This window comes from Camelus dromedarius, chromosome 2 (assembly GCF_036321535.1).
Source record: "Camelus dromedarius isolate mCamDro1 chromosome 2, mCamDro1.pat, whole genome shotgun sequence".
Lineage (NCBI taxonomy): Eukaryota > Metazoa > Chordata > Mammalia > Artiodactyla > Camelidae > Camelus > Camelus dromedarius.
The window spans coordinates 96,187,196-96,209,640 of NC_087437.1; the positions used below are offsets into that span (position 1 = coordinate 96,187,196).

At 34.8% G+C, this 22,445-nt stretch overlaps 1 protein-coding gene across 2 annotated transcripts in view; it reads right to left on the reverse strand.

Moving 5' to 3' along the window:
- Window positions 1-22,445, reverse strand: part of ROBO2 (roundabout guidance receptor 2) — a 1,150,857-nt gene that overhangs the window by 28,152 nt on the left and 1,100,260 nt on the right. For both annotated transcript variants that reach the window (XM_064496444.1, XM_064496453.1), the window contains exons 18-23: window positions 21,650-21,692; window positions 20,083-20,210; window positions 18,037-18,318; window positions 17,513-17,638; window positions 12,582-12,738; window positions 1,904-2,164 (exon numbers count right to left, since the gene is read on the reverse strand). In XM_064496444.1, the coding sequence (XP_064352514.1) occupies window positions 1,904-2,164; window positions 12,582-12,738; window positions 17,513-17,638; window positions 18,037-18,318; window positions 20,083-20,210; window positions 21,650-21,692 (997 nt within the window). The remainder of the gene's footprint in view (window positions 1-1,903; window positions 2,165-12,581; window positions 12,739-17,512; window positions 17,639-18,036; window positions 18,319-20,082; window positions 20,211-21,649; window positions 21,693-22,445) is intronic.

Here is a 22,445-nt window from a genome sequence, read left to right on the forward strand (position 1 = left end):
GCCAGAGGCTCCCCCCAAAGGTCTAACAATATGATTTATGCTGGGGGCTTGGAGTCATACGCCACCAGCTCCCCTTCTGGAGGGGCCAGAGACCCCGGTCAGCCATGCAGATAGTTACCTATGTCTCTGTGATGGAGCTCCAATAAAGACGCTGAAACTCAAGGCTCATGTGAGCTTCCCTGGTTGGTGATACTCCATGCATACTGTCACACATCGTTGATGGGACATTATTCTTTCCATGACTCCACTGGGAGAGGACAACTGGAATTGTCCAGTTGGAATTTCCTAGCCTTTATCTCCCATGCATTTCTTCTCTTGGTAGATTTTAACCTTTACCATTTCATTATGATAAACCATAACTTTGAGTATAATAGCTTTCAGTGAGTTCTATGGCTCCTTCTAGTGAATTCTTGAACATAACGGTGATGTTGGGGACTCAACAACTTGTACAATAGTGTCAGAAGTGAGCCTGGTCTTGGGGGAACTGCCCTCTCACTTTGTATATGAGCCAATGACTATTATCATCATCATTTTATGAATGGGGGGCTGAAGCACAGAAGGATTAAACAAGTTGCCCACTGCCACACAGCTCGTAATAAGTGGCAGAGGCAGTGGTCCAACCTTGGCTGCCCCCAATCCAATTCCAGTCCAAACAATCAGAATATCGGGGATGGGGCCTACGTAACCAGGTTATCCAGATGATTCCAACATGCAGGCAGAGCTGAGAACCCCTGAGCAGGAACCTATGCTTTAAATGACTAAACTGCAGGGCTTTGCTTAATTAACTTGAAGGAAATCCTCTGGTTTTAAAGGTAGCTGGCTTCAGCTTCAATAGTGGTGTTCTATAAAGAAGACTGATGTAAAATAAAACTGTTTAACAGCAAATTGTCTTCGACCTTTGAAAAAACATCTGATGATCAAGGAAAATATTCAAGAACCTCTGGTTCTAAGAAAAGAATCTCTGAAGTAAGCTGATATTTCTGGTTTTAGAATCTCTTTGTGTATTTAGCTAAAATAAATAGTTCACTAACACTGAGAATAAGACTTATCAGCTTACTTCAGCAGCTAAAACCATCAAAAAAGAAGCTAATGCTATTTCATAGAAACTTACTCTAACTTCAAGCACAGGATGTAAATCAACAGGAGATAATCAGAGCTATGTCACTGAGATTTCATTTTCAGGAGTCAAATGTATATGTCACTGGGAGAAGGGAGAGCAAATAAGAAAAAAATAACTGTACAAAATTGTGAGAGTTGGTCCCACTTGTATTCCTGCCATGTTTTCATAGGATACATAAGAAGACTGCTATCTATACCATATGAAAGTTCATGGATTGATTAGAAAAAAAGGAATTTGGGATTTGTACTTTATTGTACACTTTTTTTGGTGGAAGGATGTATTTACTGTTACTAATATTGTTTTTTTCTGTCTCTTTTAATTCAGCCCAAAGAAGGTCTTTTAATAACTGACACTGACCATATGTGACTTGCAGAAGCTTACATTTACATATTCACAACTACATACAGAATTAATCCCAGGCAGTTTGAAGAATCTAAAAAGAGTCTTTCATTATGGTGTTGGGCGTGAGTTCAAGGATAAGCTAACTGAAGCTAAACTGTAAATTAGAAAAGATTCTGGTGTAGCCAAAAGCACTTGAGCCTGAAATTCAGCAGATCTGAATTCTTGCTTCAGTTCACTGTAATTAGTTGTGTGACTTTGGTCAAATTATATAACATTTCTTCAGTTTATTTCTTTATCTAGATGATTAAGGAGTTGAACAAAAGCATTTCTAACCCCAGCTGTAGGATTTAGCAAGACTCTCTTGCGAATTTACTGTGAAAGAACAGTTCCTCCATCCATGTGTTGAAAGCTTGGCTCCCCTGACCTAGTGAGAATATTTACCATGTTTGCTTTGCTATATCAAACTGATAGGCCCTTGTCAACTCATCCAGGTGAGCTTGCAGCATTGGCTGCATCTCTTCCCGTGGGGATGGTGTAAGAGTTGCGGTGGACTGCTGTCCGAAGGAGACGGCAGGGGAAGAAGCCACGCCTCGGACAGGGGGTGTTGGGACGCGATCATCATCTTCTTCCAGTTCATCTTCCATACCCTGGTGTAAGTAAGTTTGTACGGGTAACGGCGGGCACCAGCTGTCACTGTCATAGCTGAAATTAAATGAGAAAAGAAAAGCACATGAACCCTTACACACATGCACACACACACACAGACACACGATTACACTGGCAATGAATGGCAACCTTGATAGTATCAAAATGTTCCCCCCAGTTCATTTCCTCCTGATTTCTAGTTGTTGGTGCTATCAGAGTAAATCCTCTGGCTGTTATCCTAATTTCTAATCATAAGCACATCTGTTATCTCAATATCTCAATTTATTCTTAAAAGATCTTACTAGCTAATTGTTACCCCATGGTTACAAAAGGCAGTAACTTCCCAACAAAGTTACCCAAGTGGAAAAACCAAATTGCTAATTAAAGGCAATTAATGAATTTAGTGCTTGTAGATTTAACTACTTTCTTCTCTTGTTCATCCTGGCGCACCAACAGCATATCCTAATATTCATGTCAGAAGTGTTTGAGAATTTTATTTGCTCTTCCTCTAGATCCATGCCAACATTTCCTTCCATACAACATGTCAATCATTCAGATTTTGTGCTACAAAATGTATTCAATAGCCTTTCAACTGTCGTACTTTTCTTAACTTTTTCATTAGAAATTGATGTCTCCCTATATCTCAACATCTAAAAATCTATAAAGCAGAAGTTTTAACCCTATAAAATATATATACATATATAAATATATTAAAAAATAACAAGTTTTAAAAAGAGCATGTTTTAGGGACTGTGGTTAGGGAATACAGAAATTTAATCCAAAATCTTGAATTGTGACACAAAATCAGTAGCATTTTTATCTTCACCTTCTCTGTAGTGCTATTATTTTCATAAATCAAATAGATCCTAATGGACTTCTAAAAGGAGACTTAAGGATAAGATAAGCAATATTATTAGATGTAATTGTCCTATAAATTCAACCCCTTAAATATCTCCCAAATCTTTCTTCTGTGCTTCTCTCTACTCCCACAATCACAGATCAGTCTCCTTCTGATGTGAACCAGCCCATCAGCTTTCCCTAGTCTCTTAGGAGTCACCTTAATCGCTTGGATTCTACCTTCCATACAGGCAATGGGACTGTATTTCTACAATCTTCATTCACGTCACACCTATGGTTAAATTATTCAGTGATATTGCTAATGTAAGAAAAAGTTCAAACTCATTAGCAGGGACTAAAAGACACTTCTCCATCTCATCAGTCTATTTTTCTAGCTTAATTTTCCATTATTTCCCCAACACCAGACAACTCTATATTTTTCTCTAAACTCTGGGTCTGTATATGACTATTCTCAAATCATCTAACAGTGAACTCCTGCTCCTCCTTCAGAGTTCCGTTCAGATATCTTCAGTTTTGTGAGCCTTCTCTGCCCCCACGATATGGAACTGATTACAATCCTAAAGTATGTATATTGTGCACTCCCCATACTATAGTGAGATATTTGTTTCATGTGTCTTTTTTCCCCACTGTTCTGTAAGATCCTTAACTCAACAACGCTGTAATTCTCAACCTTGCGTTTCCAGCACCTAGTACAGTATTTAGCATATAGAAGATTTTCATTAAAGAAACAAAATAGAGTATCACAAATGTATATATTCAGTCTTGCTGTCCCTTACAAAACACTAACTTGCGAATGTCCAGATGATTCCTGAATATTTTTACTTGAGTGTCTTTGCTCTTATCCTGTTTAAAAATGAATTTATCAAAAAATCCGTACATGGATGTTTACAGCAGTTTTATTCATAATTGCTAAAACTTGGAAGCAACAAAAATGTCTTCATTCAGTAGGCGAATGAATAAATAACTCGTGGCACATCGGATAATGGAATTGCTATTCAGTGCTAAAAAGAAATGTGCTAGCAAGCCATGATAAGACATGGAGGAAAATTAAATGGACATTAGCAGGTGAAAGAAGCCAATCTGAAAAGGCTACATACTGTATGATTCCAACTATACGACATTTTGGAAAAAGCAAAACCATGAAGACAGTAAAAGATCAGTGGTTGCCGGACATTAAGTGGGGGAGGGATGAACAGATAGAGCACTAAGGGTTTTCACAGCAGTGAAACCACTCTGGATGGTACGGCAGTGGTGGATACCTGTCATTAGACATTTGACCAATAGCTCTTTCTGTATCTGCACACAGAGTTTACAACACCAAGAGTGAGTCCTAATGTAAACCATGAACTTGAGGGTGATAATTATGTGTCAATGTAGTTTCACCAGTTTAACAAATGTACCACTTTGGTGGGAGGTGTAGACAGTGGCTGAGGCTATGCATGTGTGGGGACAGGGGAAAATGGGAAATTATGTATTTTGTGCTCAATTTTGCTGTTGACCCAAAACTGATCTTAAAAAATAAAGTCTATTTAAAAATCCTCAATTTATCATCCTTTTATTGGACAATCATGTGTCAAGTAACTGCATCTTTTTATAGAGCACGCAATTCAGTGGGGCAGACTGATGTTAAGCAAATTATCAGTGATACAAAGTGTAGGAATAGAGCAGGGAGGTTGAAACTAGTTTTGAGGTTGGGTGAGGCTATGCTGACTACTGGAGAAGGGAATATTCTAAATAGCATACGTAGGGTCCCAGAGGAAGAGGAAATACAAAGTATTTGAAGAACTCAGTTTCCTAACTGATAAGAGCTAGGAAAGAAAGAAAGTTGGTTATAGATGAGACAGGAGAGGTGAGGATGCGCTTACTAGATCATTAAGGACTTCATCAGCCCTGAGAAAGAGTTTGGAATTTTGCTTATGGGTGATGGATAGTCACTGAGAGGTTTTACACAAAGAGTTATAACATCTTTGGCTGTTCAATTTTCATCCCTTGTTGAGGGTGCCTGACTTATCTTCTACCTCAATGAGTTGCAAACTGAAGACCCTGTTTCAGAAGCCTTGTAGTGTCTGGTAGGAGTATCTCTTCTGACATGTCTTTTATATTTGAATTTAAACAGGCACAATTGAATGTGTTACAAATAACAGTTCTTATATATTAGAAAATATCATTGGTTAATCTTATATTACCATTAATTGACTAAGTACGAATAGGACCTGAAAAAAAATACATTGCTCTCAAATGAAGGCATTTTTATCTGCTTTATATGTTGGAGATCACAGTTAGATTTCATTTGAAGAAAAGACTCTGTTGTTAAAAGGTTAGTTACTCACTGTCCAGTTGGACTTACTGTTTTTAGTTTTTCCCATTTTCTAATCAGTCTTGCACATCACTTACACTTTCTGTCTATGAAAACATCAGAATTCTTGGAATAAAGCATTCACTTCACTTTATTCTGTCCATTAAATATGTCAAAACCTCAACCTACCTTTTTGGATGGTTATTCCAGTTTCTCAACAAGAATCTCCTGCTCAAAATAAACTGTTTTGTTTTCTTCTTTCTTTGTACTTTTCCAACCTGGCACATTAGTTTAAAGGATTCCTCCAATTTCACCTCTTATTCTTACAAATCCTTCAAGCTACAGGCTTAATCCCACATCTCTTACAAAGATTTCCCTGATGAGGCCAAGTGGCACTGATATATTACTCTTCTGAACTTGCACTGATAATATTTTTGCACATTTACTGGAAATTTGATTATACGCAGTTCTATGCCATTTCCAGAGTTGATTTCTTTAACTGTTGTCCAATGTATTCCAGTATTTAACCTTTCACATGTTTGTAGTATCTTTTCCTCAAGTGGATTTAAGCTACATTAATGACACTGAACTGTTCCTGCTTGGCCACACATGACATAATACCTTAAAACTAGTAGGTTATAAGCCTTTTTATTGATTTGAAATGAAATCTCACAAACTGCTTTATGAATAAGAATGCTTAAGTTTCTTCTCTTAACTTAATTTTAAATGCTATATTGTTAAGTCTAACAAAAATATATATAAGAAGCCTAACTTAAAAAAATTGCCCATTTTCAGTATGGAATATGTGTCCAGTTATACTTTGTCAATAGTTATAATTAAATTTATTTCATAAATGTTACAAAATAGCACAATTTTGTTCCATAAACTAGTACATGTACTTTCCTCACATAGACTTATTATCAGGGATGTTCTATGTTTGAATAAAGAAAGAACATTTATATATTCAATCTTTCAAATGGAAGTAGTCAAGTATCTCCTAAAATTTTCCTACTTTATAAATAGTAAACTATTCTTGCTTCCACTAATCTAAAGGGAACACACATATGGAATGAAAATACATACAGAACATAAGAGGAGGAAATAATATTATATGCATCATGTGTTAAGGTAACACAGAGAAAATTGTAATCAGTTGTACTCAGTCATTTGTGTAAGACGTGGAATAGAGAGAGAGAGAGAGAGAGAGAGAGAATAAAAGCACGTCTAGGAGAACGTGAGAGAATAGATGAAACAAATCTGGGACACAGTGCATGTCATACGATGGGGAGACATGCTCATCACCACTGAGGTATTCATGTCTTAGTTCATTCCGGAACAACAGATACTTAGGTTTCAAGCATTTTCTGAAAGGTCAGAAAGCAACAGAGGACTCGATGGAATGTGATGAAATGCGTAGCTCTATTTTTAGAATTTTCTTCACATTTACAGATGTATACCTTATTTGAGTGATGGAAATTCAACTTTTTCTTGCAGTAACATTAAAAAAAAAAAGACTATGAAAATGCTTCTAATGCCAAACCAAACCAAAGGTCTTTTGGACAACCTTTCCTAGAGAAGCTTCTGTTATTTGACTTACTGTCAGCGAAGTATGAGGCATCATATTATCTGTCTTGCCTGGTGAATAATGAGCAGGATGACAACAAATCAATGTTGCATGTGAACTAACTTGTTAAAGGCCAGACACAAACACCAAATTGCTAATAAAAATACAACGAAGTTCAACACCCACAAAAGCTTGCCAATCTCTGTAACTGAAATAACAAAGCAAAGCATCAGTTTTCTACTGAATTACTGCTGAATTCTTCCCTAGCATCATATGATTACATTAGAATACATTATATTTATAGTTAAGAGCAAATACATTTTGATATACTTCTTAAAAATTAATTAATTAATTATTTTTCTTTTTTAGATTGAAGTATACAAAGATTTACAATGTTGTGTTAGTTTCAGGTGTACAGCAAAGTGATTCCATCTTTTCCAGATTCTTTTCCATTTTAGGTTACTATAAAATATTGAATATAGTTCCGTGTGCTATACAGTAAGTCTTTTTTGTTTATCTATTTTATATATAGTAGTTAGCATCTACAAATCCTGAACTTCCAATTTATCTCTACCCCAGCTTTCTCCTTTGATAACCGTAAGTCTGTCTTCTATGTCTGTGAGTCCATTTCTGGTTTGTAAATAAGTACTCTAGTTTTAGTTTTTTTAAGGAACCTCTATACTGTTCTTCATAGTGCTGCACCAATTTACAGTGATGTTCATAGATGCAAGAATCCTCATCAAAATACTAGCAAATTGACTTCAACAGTACAGTAAAAGGATCATAAACTATGATCAAGTGGGATTTATCCCAGAGATGCAAGGATTTTTCAATATTTACAAATCAATCAATGTGATACACTACATTAACAAATTGAAGAATAAAAACCATATGATCATCTCAATAGATGTAGAAAAAGTTTCTGATAAAATTCAAAATTCATTTATGCTAAAAACTCTCTAGAAAGTGGATAGAGGGAACATACCTCAACATAACAAAGGCTATATATGACAAACCCACAGCTAACATCATATTTGATGGTGAAAAGTTGAAAGCATTCCCTCTAAGATCAGGAACAAGACAAGAACGCCCACTCTTGCCACTTTTATTCAACATACTTTTGGAAGTCCTATCCACAGCAATCAGAGAAGAAAAAGAAATAAAAGGAATCTAAATTGGAAAGGAAGAGGTAAAACTGTCACAGTTTCCAGATGACATGATACTATACAAAGAAAATCCTAAAGACACTACCAGAAAACTACAAGAGCTCATCAATCAGTGGTTCTGGGAAAACTGGATAGCTACATGTAAAAGAATGAAATTAGAACATTCTCTAACACCATAAACAAAAGTAAACTCAAAATGGATTGAAGACCTAAATGTGAGACCGGATACTCTAAAACTCCTAGAGGAAAGCATAGGCAGGACACTCTTTGAAATAAATTGCAGCAATATCTTCTTGGATCATCTCTTAGAGTAATGGAAATAAAAGCAAAAAAACAACAAATGGGACCTAATTAAACGTAAAAGCTTTTGCACAGAAAAGGAAAACGTAAACAAAATGACGAGACAGCCTACAGAACGGGAGAAAATATTTGCAAATGATGTGGCCGACAAGGGGTTAATTTCCAAACTATACAAATAACTCAGACAGCTTAATATCAAAAAAACAAACAGCCCAATCAAAAAATGGGCAGACGCTCTAAATAGACATTTCTCCAAAAGATGACATACAGATGGCCAACAGGCACATGAAAGATACTCAATATTGCTAATTATTAGAGAAATGCAGATCAAAACTATGAGGTATCACCTTACCCCAGTAAGAATGGCCATCATCAAAAAGTCTACAAATGATAAGAGCCGGTGAAGGTGTGAGAAAAAGGAACCTGCCACACTGTTGGTGGAAAAGCATTTTGATACACTTTTGTCTAGCTGAGGGAGGCATATTGATGAGAAAGAACATTTACCATTGTTGCTATAGTATTAGATTAACAAATACTTTTCTATTTGGCCAATGATTTGATAACTTTTGATACTGAATATTGTTGAGGGGAAAATGGCTCACAAAAGGCTTAGACAGAAAATTGATGATATTTAAGCTCTTAGAAACAATATTAAACATTGTAATAAAAAGCAAGAGACATTCTATTCAAGATTGTGGTTATTCCAGGCTAGATATATTTCCAAAATCTCTCTCTCTCCATCCAGCTGCCACTGCCTTATTTTATTCCCTTATCACTTTCATGGTATTGTCCATTCTGCTTGCAATATCACATACATTATCTCCCTGCCCTCCAATCCATCATCTATACCCAAAGATTAGAATCCCTACATGACAGACAAGACTTCACTATTGGCCTCAAGACACTTTCTCTGATTATCTCCTACTCTATGCATGTTTCAAACTCAACAGACCTCATACAGCAACTACCAACTGCAGAAGGATATAGACAAGCAATTCAAATACGATGTGATGAGTATTACAATAGAGGAGTAAGTTTAAGGAACAATGGAAAATAAAAGAAAGGAAAGTAACCCTAACTAGAACAGGGGTGGGGTTTTGAAGGAGGAGTGGGAAATACTAAAGAAGAACTAATGGGACAATTCCTTTTTTTCCTCATCTTTTATTTTATTTCTATTTTTTGCCTTTGGCTAGGGAAATTTCTCTCCATCTACTTGGCAAATGGCGACATTAGTAACATTCTGTTGCAGTAACTGGTTAGCAATCTACTTTGACATGGAGACTACTTTACATTAGGGCCTACCTCTCGTTGTCTTTGTCCTGGCTCAGAGCCTGGTACCCAACAGCCACCCTTATCTGAGAAACATGATTATCCCTTTCTGGATGCAAGTTATTATTTTGTACACATTGCTTAGCTAGGGCTTGTCATACAAAATAACGTGTGTGTGTGCGCGTGTAGTTTCTGATCTCTACCTCCCACTACTGTGAGTTTCCTAAATCAGGGATCAGATCCTCCTTATTAATTGTATATTTGTTTCTTTCATCTCTTTTGCTTTCCTTCCTGGGTTTAACACTTCTTACGTACTTGAAAAGATAATGTGTGTTGAATAAGTTCTCTATTCTGATATATATTAAAAAAAAAAACAAAACCCAAAGTCTACATGTCATCATAAGAAGTACAACTGCAGAATCCTTGCTTGTTACAAATAAAAATTATTAAAAACAAAAAGGTGACTTCTAAAGTTTTTTATTGTTTGTATTTCAAGATAACTTCAAACTTGCATAAGTTTCAAATCAGGGCACATAAACAATTCTATAGGAGAGATCTTCTGAAAAATATTCAATGCTAATATCATGAATAGCAGAGTATATAGAAAATATGCAAAAATCTTTCCTTTTAGAATTATAAGGTTTTCACATTAGAAAATACAAAAATATAAATCACATATCAAGAAATGGATAAAGTCACTTCAAATCTACTAATTTTAATTAACTCTTGCCATATTGACTTTAGTATATGTTTTCATGACAATTGAAGTAAAAACTTTCAAGTGTTAGTCTTTTAAAAAAATCTAAATCCAAAGAATCACAAAATTAAATTCTGCTGTCAGTTTACAATATGCTAAGACTTAACTACTATTTTTGTTAAGAGTGATAATTTTTTTTTTCAAGAAATACTGGGTATTTAAGACAAATAACTTAAAGGTAAATAAGGACTAAATCATAGGACACAGACTGAATATATACAGTTAAGACATATATTTCTTTACCTACCTAAAAATATTAAATTGATTTTTAGAAATGTTTTAGGAAAAAAGAATTTCTAATATGTATTCTGGCTAAATACTAAAAGAAATTACAATTCCAAGATAGGTAGAAATAATTTTATATTTTTTATCTTAATATTCTGAAAATAATTTGTATCAAAAAGTAAAAATCTGTACCAATGTGTTTTATTTCATTTTATTTCAGCACACAGATAGATGTTTCCAATTCTACTGCTGGACAGCGAAGTCAAATGAGCATTTAGCACTTATTTGGAAAGTTTAGCATTTATTTGGAATGAATTATTTTAATTTAATGAGTAACAAGCATTATTATAGTCTATGTATCTTTTAAGTAGGCTTAGAGGGAAAAGAAAAAAAAAATTCCAAGTTACCTACAATTGTTACGTGATTTGAGTTCAAAACTTTATGCTTATAAATGTTTAACGGCACTACTTTCTCTCTCCAGTTTAAAAGTTCTATTTTCCTACTTTCTTACTACAGCTTGAAAATGCAGATTTATAATAAACTTATAATAACCTAGGAATCTAACAATCTGTAACAATATTTTTCTGTGTAATACACATCTCTGTTTCCGGCTCCCCTGCCCAGGAACTGTGTGACACTAATGCATTTATATTACTGACATGTATTACATAAGATCATGTGCAGACTTTCCTTTTTAAAAAAGTCAGAGAAAGAGGGTGTGCTTTTAACTTCCTATTTGAAATGTGAACTTTTAAAAAGAAGTAAAATAAAAAATAATATATATAAATATGGGCATTATAATCCCACAGAAGCAAATGAAGCCCTTTGGAGGGAAAGAAAGATATGGAGAAAAAATATGGAGGAATGCATATGTATATATATGCACGTCCATTTATCTATGTGTATAATGCATATATATAGTTTATATGTATATATATTATGTAACCAAAAGAAAAGGCAAATGTAGTCTTTTGAACAAACCAAGTGTTGTGGATGAGACAATTCTAACTAGGAAAATTAATCTGGAGACCTCAAAGACACCAGTTACGTAAAATGAGAAGGAGATGAAGAAAAAATTCTAAGCATGTACATGTGATATTTGTGTAAAACAAGACAGAAAAGAAAATCAGTATTTAAATAAATTGAGATATTTTAATATCTAAATACTTCTAAATGAAGAAAAACCTTGGAGAAAGAAAAACTGACTTTATTCTGTAATTTTTTGTTTCAGTTGAAAGCAATGATGACCTGGGGATTGTGAGGAAGACAGAACACTTAGAATTATTAAAATAGAAGAAGCGACTATGTTTCTTCTTACTTGCTATTTTTTTTTTTTTTGATTAAAGAATAAAGAGTATTAATGTCTTTCTGCTTCTAAAATCAATTAACACTTTAACAGAGAAAAACAAACTCTTGTGAGATGTTTGAGAAATAAGGAAACTGGTCACATTTAAAGGACCTTAGAGGAAATTTTCTAACTTAAAAAGGTTTTGTTACAGAATGTGCATTGGCTCGAACCTCTTTTATTGCTTCGACCTCTAAATTCCCATCAAAGCTGATGATTAAAGCCCTACCCACTGGCCAGGTCCCTACAATTATCCCATTTTGATGGCGCTCAACAGTGGGCGCCCTGCTATGGCCAGACATCAAGTCATTAGAGAACTGCGAGGGATGATGAAGACGGTTATTTTCATTCCCTTTTCAGCCCTTCTCAGGAGTGGCTCTTTAGTTCACAGAGCTCTGGGTACTTGCTTTCAAACTAACAAGCAATATTATAAATGGAGGCTGCATTATCATGATTGCAGACAATCTAAGGCACTTGACGGCCAAGGATTCTAGGTCCTTCATGTGTGCTGTGTTGTATTTATCAACTAAAAATACATAGATGGGGAAAACAGTAAAAGGGAGGGGGAGCAATGAACAGGCTGGGAAGGGGGCAGGGAAAACAGAAAACATTTTTGTCAGTATCAAGAGAAAAATGCATAAGAGAGAAAGGAGTATAACCCCGGGCATTTTGTTGGTATATGAAACATTTTTACCCATTTTCTTGCTGTTCCACTGCATAGTGTTCCAGCTCTGTACCAGGAAGGGGCTGGACTGGGGGAGGAGGTAGCGGAACATTGGCCCAGGTCGATCCGTTGTTTTTCTGTGGTTTAGAAGAATTTTTATTTTTCTTCTTTTTTCCACCTTTCCCACCTGAAAGTAATAATACATTTATTCAGACATACTGAATATCAGAAGAAACAGAATACATCAGATGGGAAGATGTATTTATGTTTTCAAAACACCCGAATCAGTATGTTACAGTTGTTAAAAGCTATAAACAATGAAATGATATAATCAGAGAAACATTTTTATAAATCACTCAAAATATTGTTTCTTCCACAATGCATTAACCGCAGTGCTGAATAAACCAAAAACATGGCTGCAGTAGCAAAAGCACATTTATTGATTTATTCACATTTGCTGCCTCCACGTTTTCATTGTTAGACGAAATAATGGGCCATAACCAATTCTTTCAAATGTCAGATTTTAGTGCGTTTATAATGAATGCTCTTTTGCATAATCTGTCTCAGTGGAAAACGCAGTGTCTAAGGATATAGGCTAAACTTTTCCATTAGAATTTACTCAATTTAATTAATCCAGGAGAGTAACAGTTTTCTTTCAGAAGTAACTTATAAAAATCAAGCAACTACAATCTGGAGGATACTTGTTAATCTCTCACAATGATACGTTTTAAAGAATTCTTAACCAACGAATGGCACAATTATTTTTGCATATAGTTAGAGTAGTTCCCAGATGTCTTAAGCATCACATTTCTTAAAATTCCAAATATGGTGAGAACTAATAGAAATATAGTAATAGGTTTCAGTATTATTGTAATACAAATGAATTCATACACAAAACATGAACAGAAAGTAACTCGGCCGCATATGAACCATATCTGGAATTATCAGAACTTAATGAAATATAAAAATAGAATTTGTCATTTGTACAATGCAGTATTTTTCACTCTTCCAAAATTAAATACAATCAAGTTTCTTCTTAAATGGACCCTGGTTGGATGCAGAAATCAGTACTTCCTGAGCAGAATGACAAAAAAGATGTTTCAGGGGAACCTAAGTAAATTCTGGCACCTCCATTATGGTCAATAGCTATATTTCCAAAAAAATGGTATTGACCCCTTGAACTTCACTTTTCTGGAACTAAAAGTTGTGAGCATGAAATATGTGTAGCAGGGCTATCTAACACTAGAGATATCACCAGAAGTTTACTTCATCTCCTTTCTTCTACTAGTTACTAACCTGCATCAGACAATTTATGTGATTTAATAAAAACTGAGTCTCAGAGTGTGACAAAACTGTTAAACTGGACATACACACTATTACCAATAGAGAAGTTATGTTTGTTTTCTAGGTGTGCACATATACACACATTTTTAAAAAGAGCATCCTTGTAAACAAGGTGCTTTTACCATTCCTTTCACTTTTTATCTTCGGCAGCAGGAGAGGTATATTAAGAAAAAGGAGAGCAGGTATCTACTGCTTTGAAAAGAAGAGCTTGATCTCTGGGTTTGAAAACTAACTTCTTACTCAGTTAATAAGTTATGCAATAGATATCACTTCAATTTCCCCACACATAAAACACATATAAAATTACTCCTTTTGGAGATTACTTTAAGGTTTACAAGAGATAATGCATGTAAATGGCTCAAAATGTACAGAATGCTGAATAAATGCCGGTCATTATCACCCTTTCCCATCGCCTCTATTTCGGAGCAAACTCTGTTTTACCTGGTTTCAAAGCCTTTGCCACGCCCAACTCCTCCAACACTATTGAGTGTCCCAGAAATAGCCTGATTCTTGGAATAAAAATAATCAACCTGACTGAATTTAAGTCTGTAATTTTTGTGTTCAAGGTAGGTGAGCCTTAACCCTTTATTTCCTGATAACCCACCAAAATCATCAAGTGGGATCATATTTTTCACTGTAGTATCAGAACTATATTTCAATACCTAAAAGAAGAATGAGTTGGACATATGTTCTTCATAGCTTTCCCCCTACTTGTAACTCTTTTATTCCTAATATATCTATACGTGTACAATGCTTTTTTCTTCACTTTTCATAGCACTTTTAGAAATGTCATATGGTCACCCGAACTGAGTGACACAAATAGGGAAGTTTTTACATCTCCATTTTATAGATGAGGAAAATTAAAGTTCTTTCTGAGTTTGTGGTCCACATTCACACATTAAGAGCACAAACAATTTAGAACGCAGCAGCTTTACTGGAAATTGCAATCTCTGCAGCTCTGAATCCAGCTCTGCTGAAATCTTTGCCCAAGGTCAAGAAAGCCATTATCAATTCTTCCAAACACCTGGCTTAAAAATGTACTGTGGAAACAGCTGATTTATAGAGGGAATTTGTGAGGGCTTTCCATCCACTGTCCACTTTCCCCTCTTTGGGGAAAATTTCTGCCCTCTCATTATGGGCACTCTTAGTAGGACTATCCCTAAACACAATTGTCTTCTCTAGCAATGAGTTAAGAGGTGGGCTCTTAGCATGGAAGTGGCATATGACTAAGGAAATTAAATTCTCTATCTGAGATCTATATCTTGAGCTAAGTGAATGAGAATCTGTTGCTGTTACTTGCAACCAAGGATCTTTAAGCATTTTAAAGTGATAACTGCCTGTATTATATTTTAGGGAACATATTCTTATGACTTGCAAATATATCTGACCCATCAAACTTCAACTCAAAATGTAAATATTTGGGTTTACGGTTATTTATGCTGAACAAAGGACTTCCATGTAAAGGAAACTATGAAAGCAATTCATTTTTCAAATTAAACTTAGAGTCTATTCTTTAAAAATACTGTTATATAAAAGGTTTAGTATTAGTATTAGTATTAGTATTAGTATTAGTATTAGTATTAGTAAAAGTATTACTACTGAGATTGTGTGATACATCTGTGTGTGTATGTGTATAAACATATTTTGATTGCAGATACTGTTTTGAAAAAGTCTGAGTTTTATATTTTTTAACAGTTGGATTTTTTAAGAAGTGCTAAGAAGTTATGTATTGAATAAACCATAAAAGTGTTTCAAAGAAGGTAAGAAATTTAATCAAATAACTCAGGAATGTCCAATTTTCTTTATTACTGTGATTATTTTAAATTGGTTTCATCACTCTGCACAAATTAAGAAAATCTTATAATACAATATGATTTGATATCCATAGGGTAGTTTGATTTTAAATTTGAGCTTTTGGAAACGTACCTATGATTATAAGAATAAAATGAACTCTAATATTAAAATCAATTTGACTAAGCTAAAAAGGAAAAAAAAAATCACTACACTGTTACCTCCTAAAGAATGCTTTCTATTACCAATTTAAGTAATTTTGTATTCAAATGTAGATGAAGTAGTTAACATAATTCATAGATATATATAAATGTCACTCAGGAGATTAATGGATTCAAAAAAGCAGTAAGCACTACTGTGAATCATGTTCTGCTTACAATTACTCAAAAGATAACTTTTAAAACTCAGTGGTAATCAACATGTACAGAATATTTACTGAAGAATTCACAGGTCTTATATCATCCATGACTTACAGTATATAGATTTTTTTTAAAGTACATATATATTGCTTGAGACTTTACGTACCTTGAATGAAGTAAGCTTAGGATAAATTATTTTTCTGATTATTCAGTACTACTGTGGGACTCATCATAAATAAATGACATATAAGGTTATTCCAAATTCCCCTATGTTATTAAGCCAGTTTAAATTCATAACAGATGTTTAAAATTTTCTGGATTCTATAATCTAGCTAATTCTGCCAATAGGTAAGAAGAGCAAATGACTCATTTTGGAGGTAAGAGAGAGCATTGACATTTTCAGACTAAAAGGGTTCCATCTCTGAGGAAAAGTCATTTAGTAAATGTTACCCTAATGATGTAAAAGAATTAACTCTTTATGGCCTTGATGACTGGTAGCCTGTGACATATCGTAATACACTATAATCCTTTACTAAGAACCTGAGGTTAAAAAAATTCATAAAAACAAATGGCATATCATTAATATGAAAAAATTAAGAAAATAAGGTTATGGCATCAATTAGAAGTGTGTAGATAAAGTCATCAAAGTCATAAAAAATGTAAATGTTATGGTTGGAAGTTAGAATGTCTACTAGAACCTCCTCATTTTAGAGATGAAGATTCTTGGGCTTAGAGAAAAATGAATATCACTGATATTCGTTATAATAGGTGTGTATTTCTTTCCAATAAAATATGTTTTTCCTCACATGTACTGTGCAATACTGACTCATAGATTATTAGTTTAGCTGATGTATCTTGAATATATACTAAAATTTTACAGCATAAAAGAATTATCAACATGAATGATGGGGTATTTTTGGAAATTAAAAGTAAAGAATAACATCCTATATTAACATTCTTGTTACTCTAAATAATATCATTCAACAGATAAGAAATCTTATTATATTATATTTTGGAAAGATGGTCCAAAAATAGGAAGTCACATCACTAGAATCCTAATATTATGAAAAAATCTCCAAAATCATTTGCATTTTAGTTGAATTTATCTTTTCTATCCATGCCATGAAGCTGACTTTCCTATATGAATTTTTTATTATGAAGTTCTCTTGACTTCTAAGTAGGGTTCAAGGCAGATCAAACTTATCTGCTCTTCAATGAGTAGTATTTAGTAAAATGGCACTATTTTTCAGTAAATACATCCTTGTACAATTAGGACATAAGGAGTGATGATGAACTTTATCCCCCTCCCCCAAAGTATGATTTCATTAGGATAAACCGTTACTGTCATTTGAAAGATAAATGTCTGACAGTGAGTTGTGATCCAGTATTTCTTCACAGTTGTTAGGAAGAACACAGGTCGTATGCTGGTGACAAACAAATATTTCTCCTTACTGTGACGAAACCAACCTGAGAGACTGCCACTCCTCTCTGAGCTGTTGTGAGAGCTGGTGGTGCTGAAATCCTGTGACTGGTTGTGTGGCATTCTATTAGACAATCCCTCAGCCAATCGGTAGTCAGGGATGTAAAGTAAGGCTAAGGGTTAAAGGGCAGAGGTCATAGTGGCATCATGTGATTAGTTCACAGCACAAGCCCATGCAGAACATGCAGTTAGCAACTCAGAAGCAGATGTCGTAGGACAGTGGAGGAATGTTTTGTCTATCCTGCCTAATGGAAGTCGAGATGGATTACTGATCACTATTGAAGAAAGAGCTAGAAGGATGAAACCGATTGGTGTTGGTGTGTGGTGATAGCGACAGTGGTGGTGGTGGTGGTGGTAGGGACTGTGCAAGGTACTGAATACATGCTGGTATAGTTTTTTAGTTTAGGTAGTGAACCTGGTAATGAGTCACTAAACTGAACAACAAATACTAATTTCTATCTCATGCACAAATGATATGAAAATAACTTCAGGAAGTAAGGATCTGACTTACCGTTGTTACCTTTGTTCTGATCAGGCAAAGAATAACCAAATCCCATCAGATCTGTTTTTTGCTGAATCGAGCTTTTCCACTGTGGATCAGGCAGATCAACAGCCAGTTCGTGTATGCTATTGGAATGCAATATCTGTGTCGTGGCGTAAGGAGTAGCCTGTGTTATTTGGCTGGAACTGTTGTAAGTGGTTTTGGTTGTGAAGTCAATGCTGCTATAAATGGCTCCGTCTGAGAGCATCGTTGCCGTTTTATCCCCTTGGCCCGGAACTGGTGGCAGCACATCTGTGGTGAACAGAGGGAAATGGAACAATTTAATGATGCACAGGAAGCACAAAACTCTCAGGACTGAAGATGAAAAATAAATGTGTCATGTCGCGCATTTGCATTTCAGCGGAGATGGGCTTCATGAGCCAATGAAGGGAAGATGATGTACAACCATTGCCAAGCTATCAGCCTCGGTGACAGGCAGGCCTGCGGCTCGTCCTTCATGTCTCACGGCTTAAAACACCTCTTCTCCCATCTTCTTCAACCACGAATGAGATGTTTGGTATCTTTCGCTACTAAAAACTGCTTTCAGTTGTTCATTCTGTTTTAGAATCTATGAAATTGTTAGCTCTTTACAGAAACAATGACAAGAGGGAATCTACAAATCACGGATGAAAAAATCTTTTTCCACTTTATCCCAAGAGACGTGGAGTATACCAGCTAAACGGATGCAAACATTTGCAAAATTACACTATCCAAACTATGAGGTACTTTTTTTCTGAAGTTTCAACTTGTTGTTTATCTGAGTTAATTTCACAGCTCCAGAAATGGAGTGTAACTGATGGTAGTAGCACTTTTTTTCCCCTTGGATAACAAAGGAAAATTTTCATGAATAAGTCATTTCCACAATACAGCAGGATTTAACTACAGAAAAAGCAATCTGAGTGATCAGTGCATTTAATTTATGCTACCAAATCTTAGAAGGGGAGAATTATAGTTTCAAGTTATAATACAGCAAGAGTAAAATTAAACTTTAGGAACAACACTGAATATCAATCAGTCCATTTATCACTTTGGTGTGCTGAATTATCGTTACAGGATGCTTTTAAATTCAGAACTGCCACCTCTCTCCTGAGCACTTTCCTTTTCAGAAGAAAGCTACTAGAATAAAAAAAAAAAAACCCACTAAATAGTATCATTTTATATGTAGAGTTAAGGTGAATCTAATTATAGAATGCTCCTTAATGATCTATGTTCTGAAAGCCACTCTTCACAGGACATGAGGTCATCAATCCACTTGATTTCTTCATTATGGAAAACAGTCAACTAGTTATCGTACAGTAATAAGAAACCAAATTATCTCAGTACCAAACTAGCTTATCCTCACAAGGAGAAAGTTGAAGTAGTCAAAATATCCTAAAATGTTTAGATTCCATGATATCCAACAAAACTTGAAATAAGGACTCTTGTAAAATATTAATTTTGCTTCTGCATTTTACAAAAGCTAAAAATTATCTTCTCAGCAACATTTATTGTGCAAAGGAAATGAAATAAGATGTATACAAAATCCTAACTCTCTTTGGTACATAGTAAGTGCTTAAAAAGCCTATCACACTGAGAAGAGATTAAGAAGCTTGCAAAAACTTTCTTGATATTCACCTGGGAAATATTTTCATGGCATGAAAATGAGGTGGAAATGGAAAGTTTAAAAATCTACAAATGTACTCTTTGGCTAAATTAGACTGAGACATTTTAGATGTTAATGTACCTGCTAGAAACTGAAAACAAACAAACAAACAAAAACAAAACACTTTCTCCATCTTTGAGCATTTATTTCTTGATATAAATATAGTATGGCATGTTATTTCAATACAAGTAAAACAGGTAGCTATTCACAATAGTTTTATAATAAGATATTTACCAAATGTACAGCATTATGAATACATGTGCTTAACTCAATTTAACTATGGAAGGCAGTACTCTTTATTAGCATGTACTTTTCAAAACATCTAGGAAAGCCAAGAAAACAAAAATAACAAAATTTTGAAAAACATAACTTACCTCCACGCCCAAAATTCCCAATCTCATTTGGGCCACTATTGCTATTGTTTACGGGCAAGCTCGTGGCTGGCCACGAATCAGCAAGCCATGGATAACTGGGATCTCCAGCATTTAGAAGACCTGGGCGGCTACAACAGGAATGAAAAGGAAATCAGTCCAAGGAACTGAATGAGAGATTTGGATATCTGTCTCATGAACTAAAATGTACTACAGAATTTAAGATTTTAATTCACCTTTAAACTATGTAAGTTCTCAAGAATTAAGGAACTTTAGCAGTTCACCAAGGCTATATATATACAAATCAACTCTGTCAGTGGAAGCAGAACAGTCCTGTCTGGGATTCTGCTGACGTCTAAATGCAGTCAGTTGTCTTCCCTGAAACTGGTGGGAACTGGTTACAAGGCAGTCATCTCGATCCAAGGTCTGGTGAAAAATTGGCACCTCAAGGGAACAACTGCTCAGAGTGATTGCTCCATATCAGCCATTTCCAGGACTTTGGGCTATTGCTTCCTCAATTCCTGCAGTTCCCATATTTATCTGTCCCCTATAGGCTGTAACCCCTGTTATGAGCCCTCATGCTTGGTTTAGAGGCAAGGAACTTGAGGGAGATTAATAAGCAGTATTTATACTGTTCCATCAATAGCACATTTCCAAGTTCTCTAAATTTAAAGTTTTAGGAGTATATTAAAGTTTTTTCCTAAGGTAATAGAAGATCTATTGTGATCTGATCCAGCATGTGCATACAGTCTATGAAAAAGACTCCCTTTACATTGTATTTAATAAAGAAATCCCATCTTTAATATAAAAGATGGGATTCTGATCACCTTCCAGGACATTATCATATTTACAAAGATACAGCAACATCTATAATCATTGTACTTTTTTTTGATAGACCTTTTCTGATACAATCCCTAAGAGAAACATGTGTTTCTATGGAAACTGCAATAAGAAGATCCAAATGCTTTCTTGCTACCTCAACTAGCTCTCATTAGACCTAATCTCTTTTCGCTAAAATATTGATTAACTGGGAGATTGGAAGTTATTACCAGAGCCTAATTACAATCTCCATATCAGCAAAGGGAAAATAGATGAGGATATATGGGTTTGTTATCAGCTTTTATCAATTTCAATTGAGTATCCAAAGTTGTGGAATCCAGTCCTATCAATCTACAGCCTATTCATCATCCATGAATCATTTACTTTGTGATCGATTATGTGTAATTGTTCACTCACAGCAATTTAGTGAGAGCCAATAAGGAGTCTTAAACAACAGCAACTTCATTTGCTAATGTCTAATTAATGCAATAAACATCTTGCTAACAAATGAACATATTCCTTGTGATATTTACTACTAATTTCTTCTGGGGCATCTGGGAGATATGAAACATCTGGACTTGATTACTCTAAAGTGTACAACAGATAGATCATTAAACCTTGTGGTAAGCCATTTAATTCCTCCTAGATTTCTCAGACTTATAAGTGATTGTTTATTACAATAATAGCCTCTTCTTACAGAGTTTTCTCAGTTCTGACTAAAAATAATAATAAAAAAATCTCCATAGTATACCTTCCATTGCTCATTAGTCCTCCATCTCCTCTTTGAAATGTAACTGTTAAGAAAAAAAAAAAAAGACACACACAAGTAGTCAATATTAATTACAATTTATAACAACCACATTTTGGCCCTTAGTTTAGAGCTAAAGCCTCTGGGAATTTTAACAAAATATAATTAACATAATTGTACAGAGAGTAAGAAGCAGTGGATTGGCCTAGGGCAAAGCCACCATGTGCTCCAACTTTAATAAGACATTTAAAAATTCTTCAAGCCAAACATATGGTTAAGTCAAAGGGGCAATTCTTATTTGAGTGTCAACTGCTACATACTGGAAGACTGACATGCATTAATGAGGAATTATCAAATCATGACTTTTAATGTTATTATATAGGTGTCCTAATTAGAGGGTGTAACACAAAACTCACAAAATAGAAACTGAAACAGGGTAGTTCAAACAGGTTATATCATCCTTCCAATGAAACAACTGAAATGGGTTCTAATTGACAACATATTCATCTCCATCACAGGTCCTTTTAGGGACACTAATAAGCACTACAAGTTGAAATACTACAATTACAATAGATACGAACTGTAATTAATAGAGAATACGTAACGTATTCAGTGCTTTGTTTCATCATCCAACCCTCACAAGAATGATACTTTCAAATATAGTTGATACTGAATATATTCATAGTGTATGTTATGACTACAAAACTTAAGCCCTTCATAAACCTGTGGAACTTATTAGCAACAGCACCAAGCAAAGCCAGAGCTGGAGAACCCCGTCCCTCTGGTCACTAGATTCCAG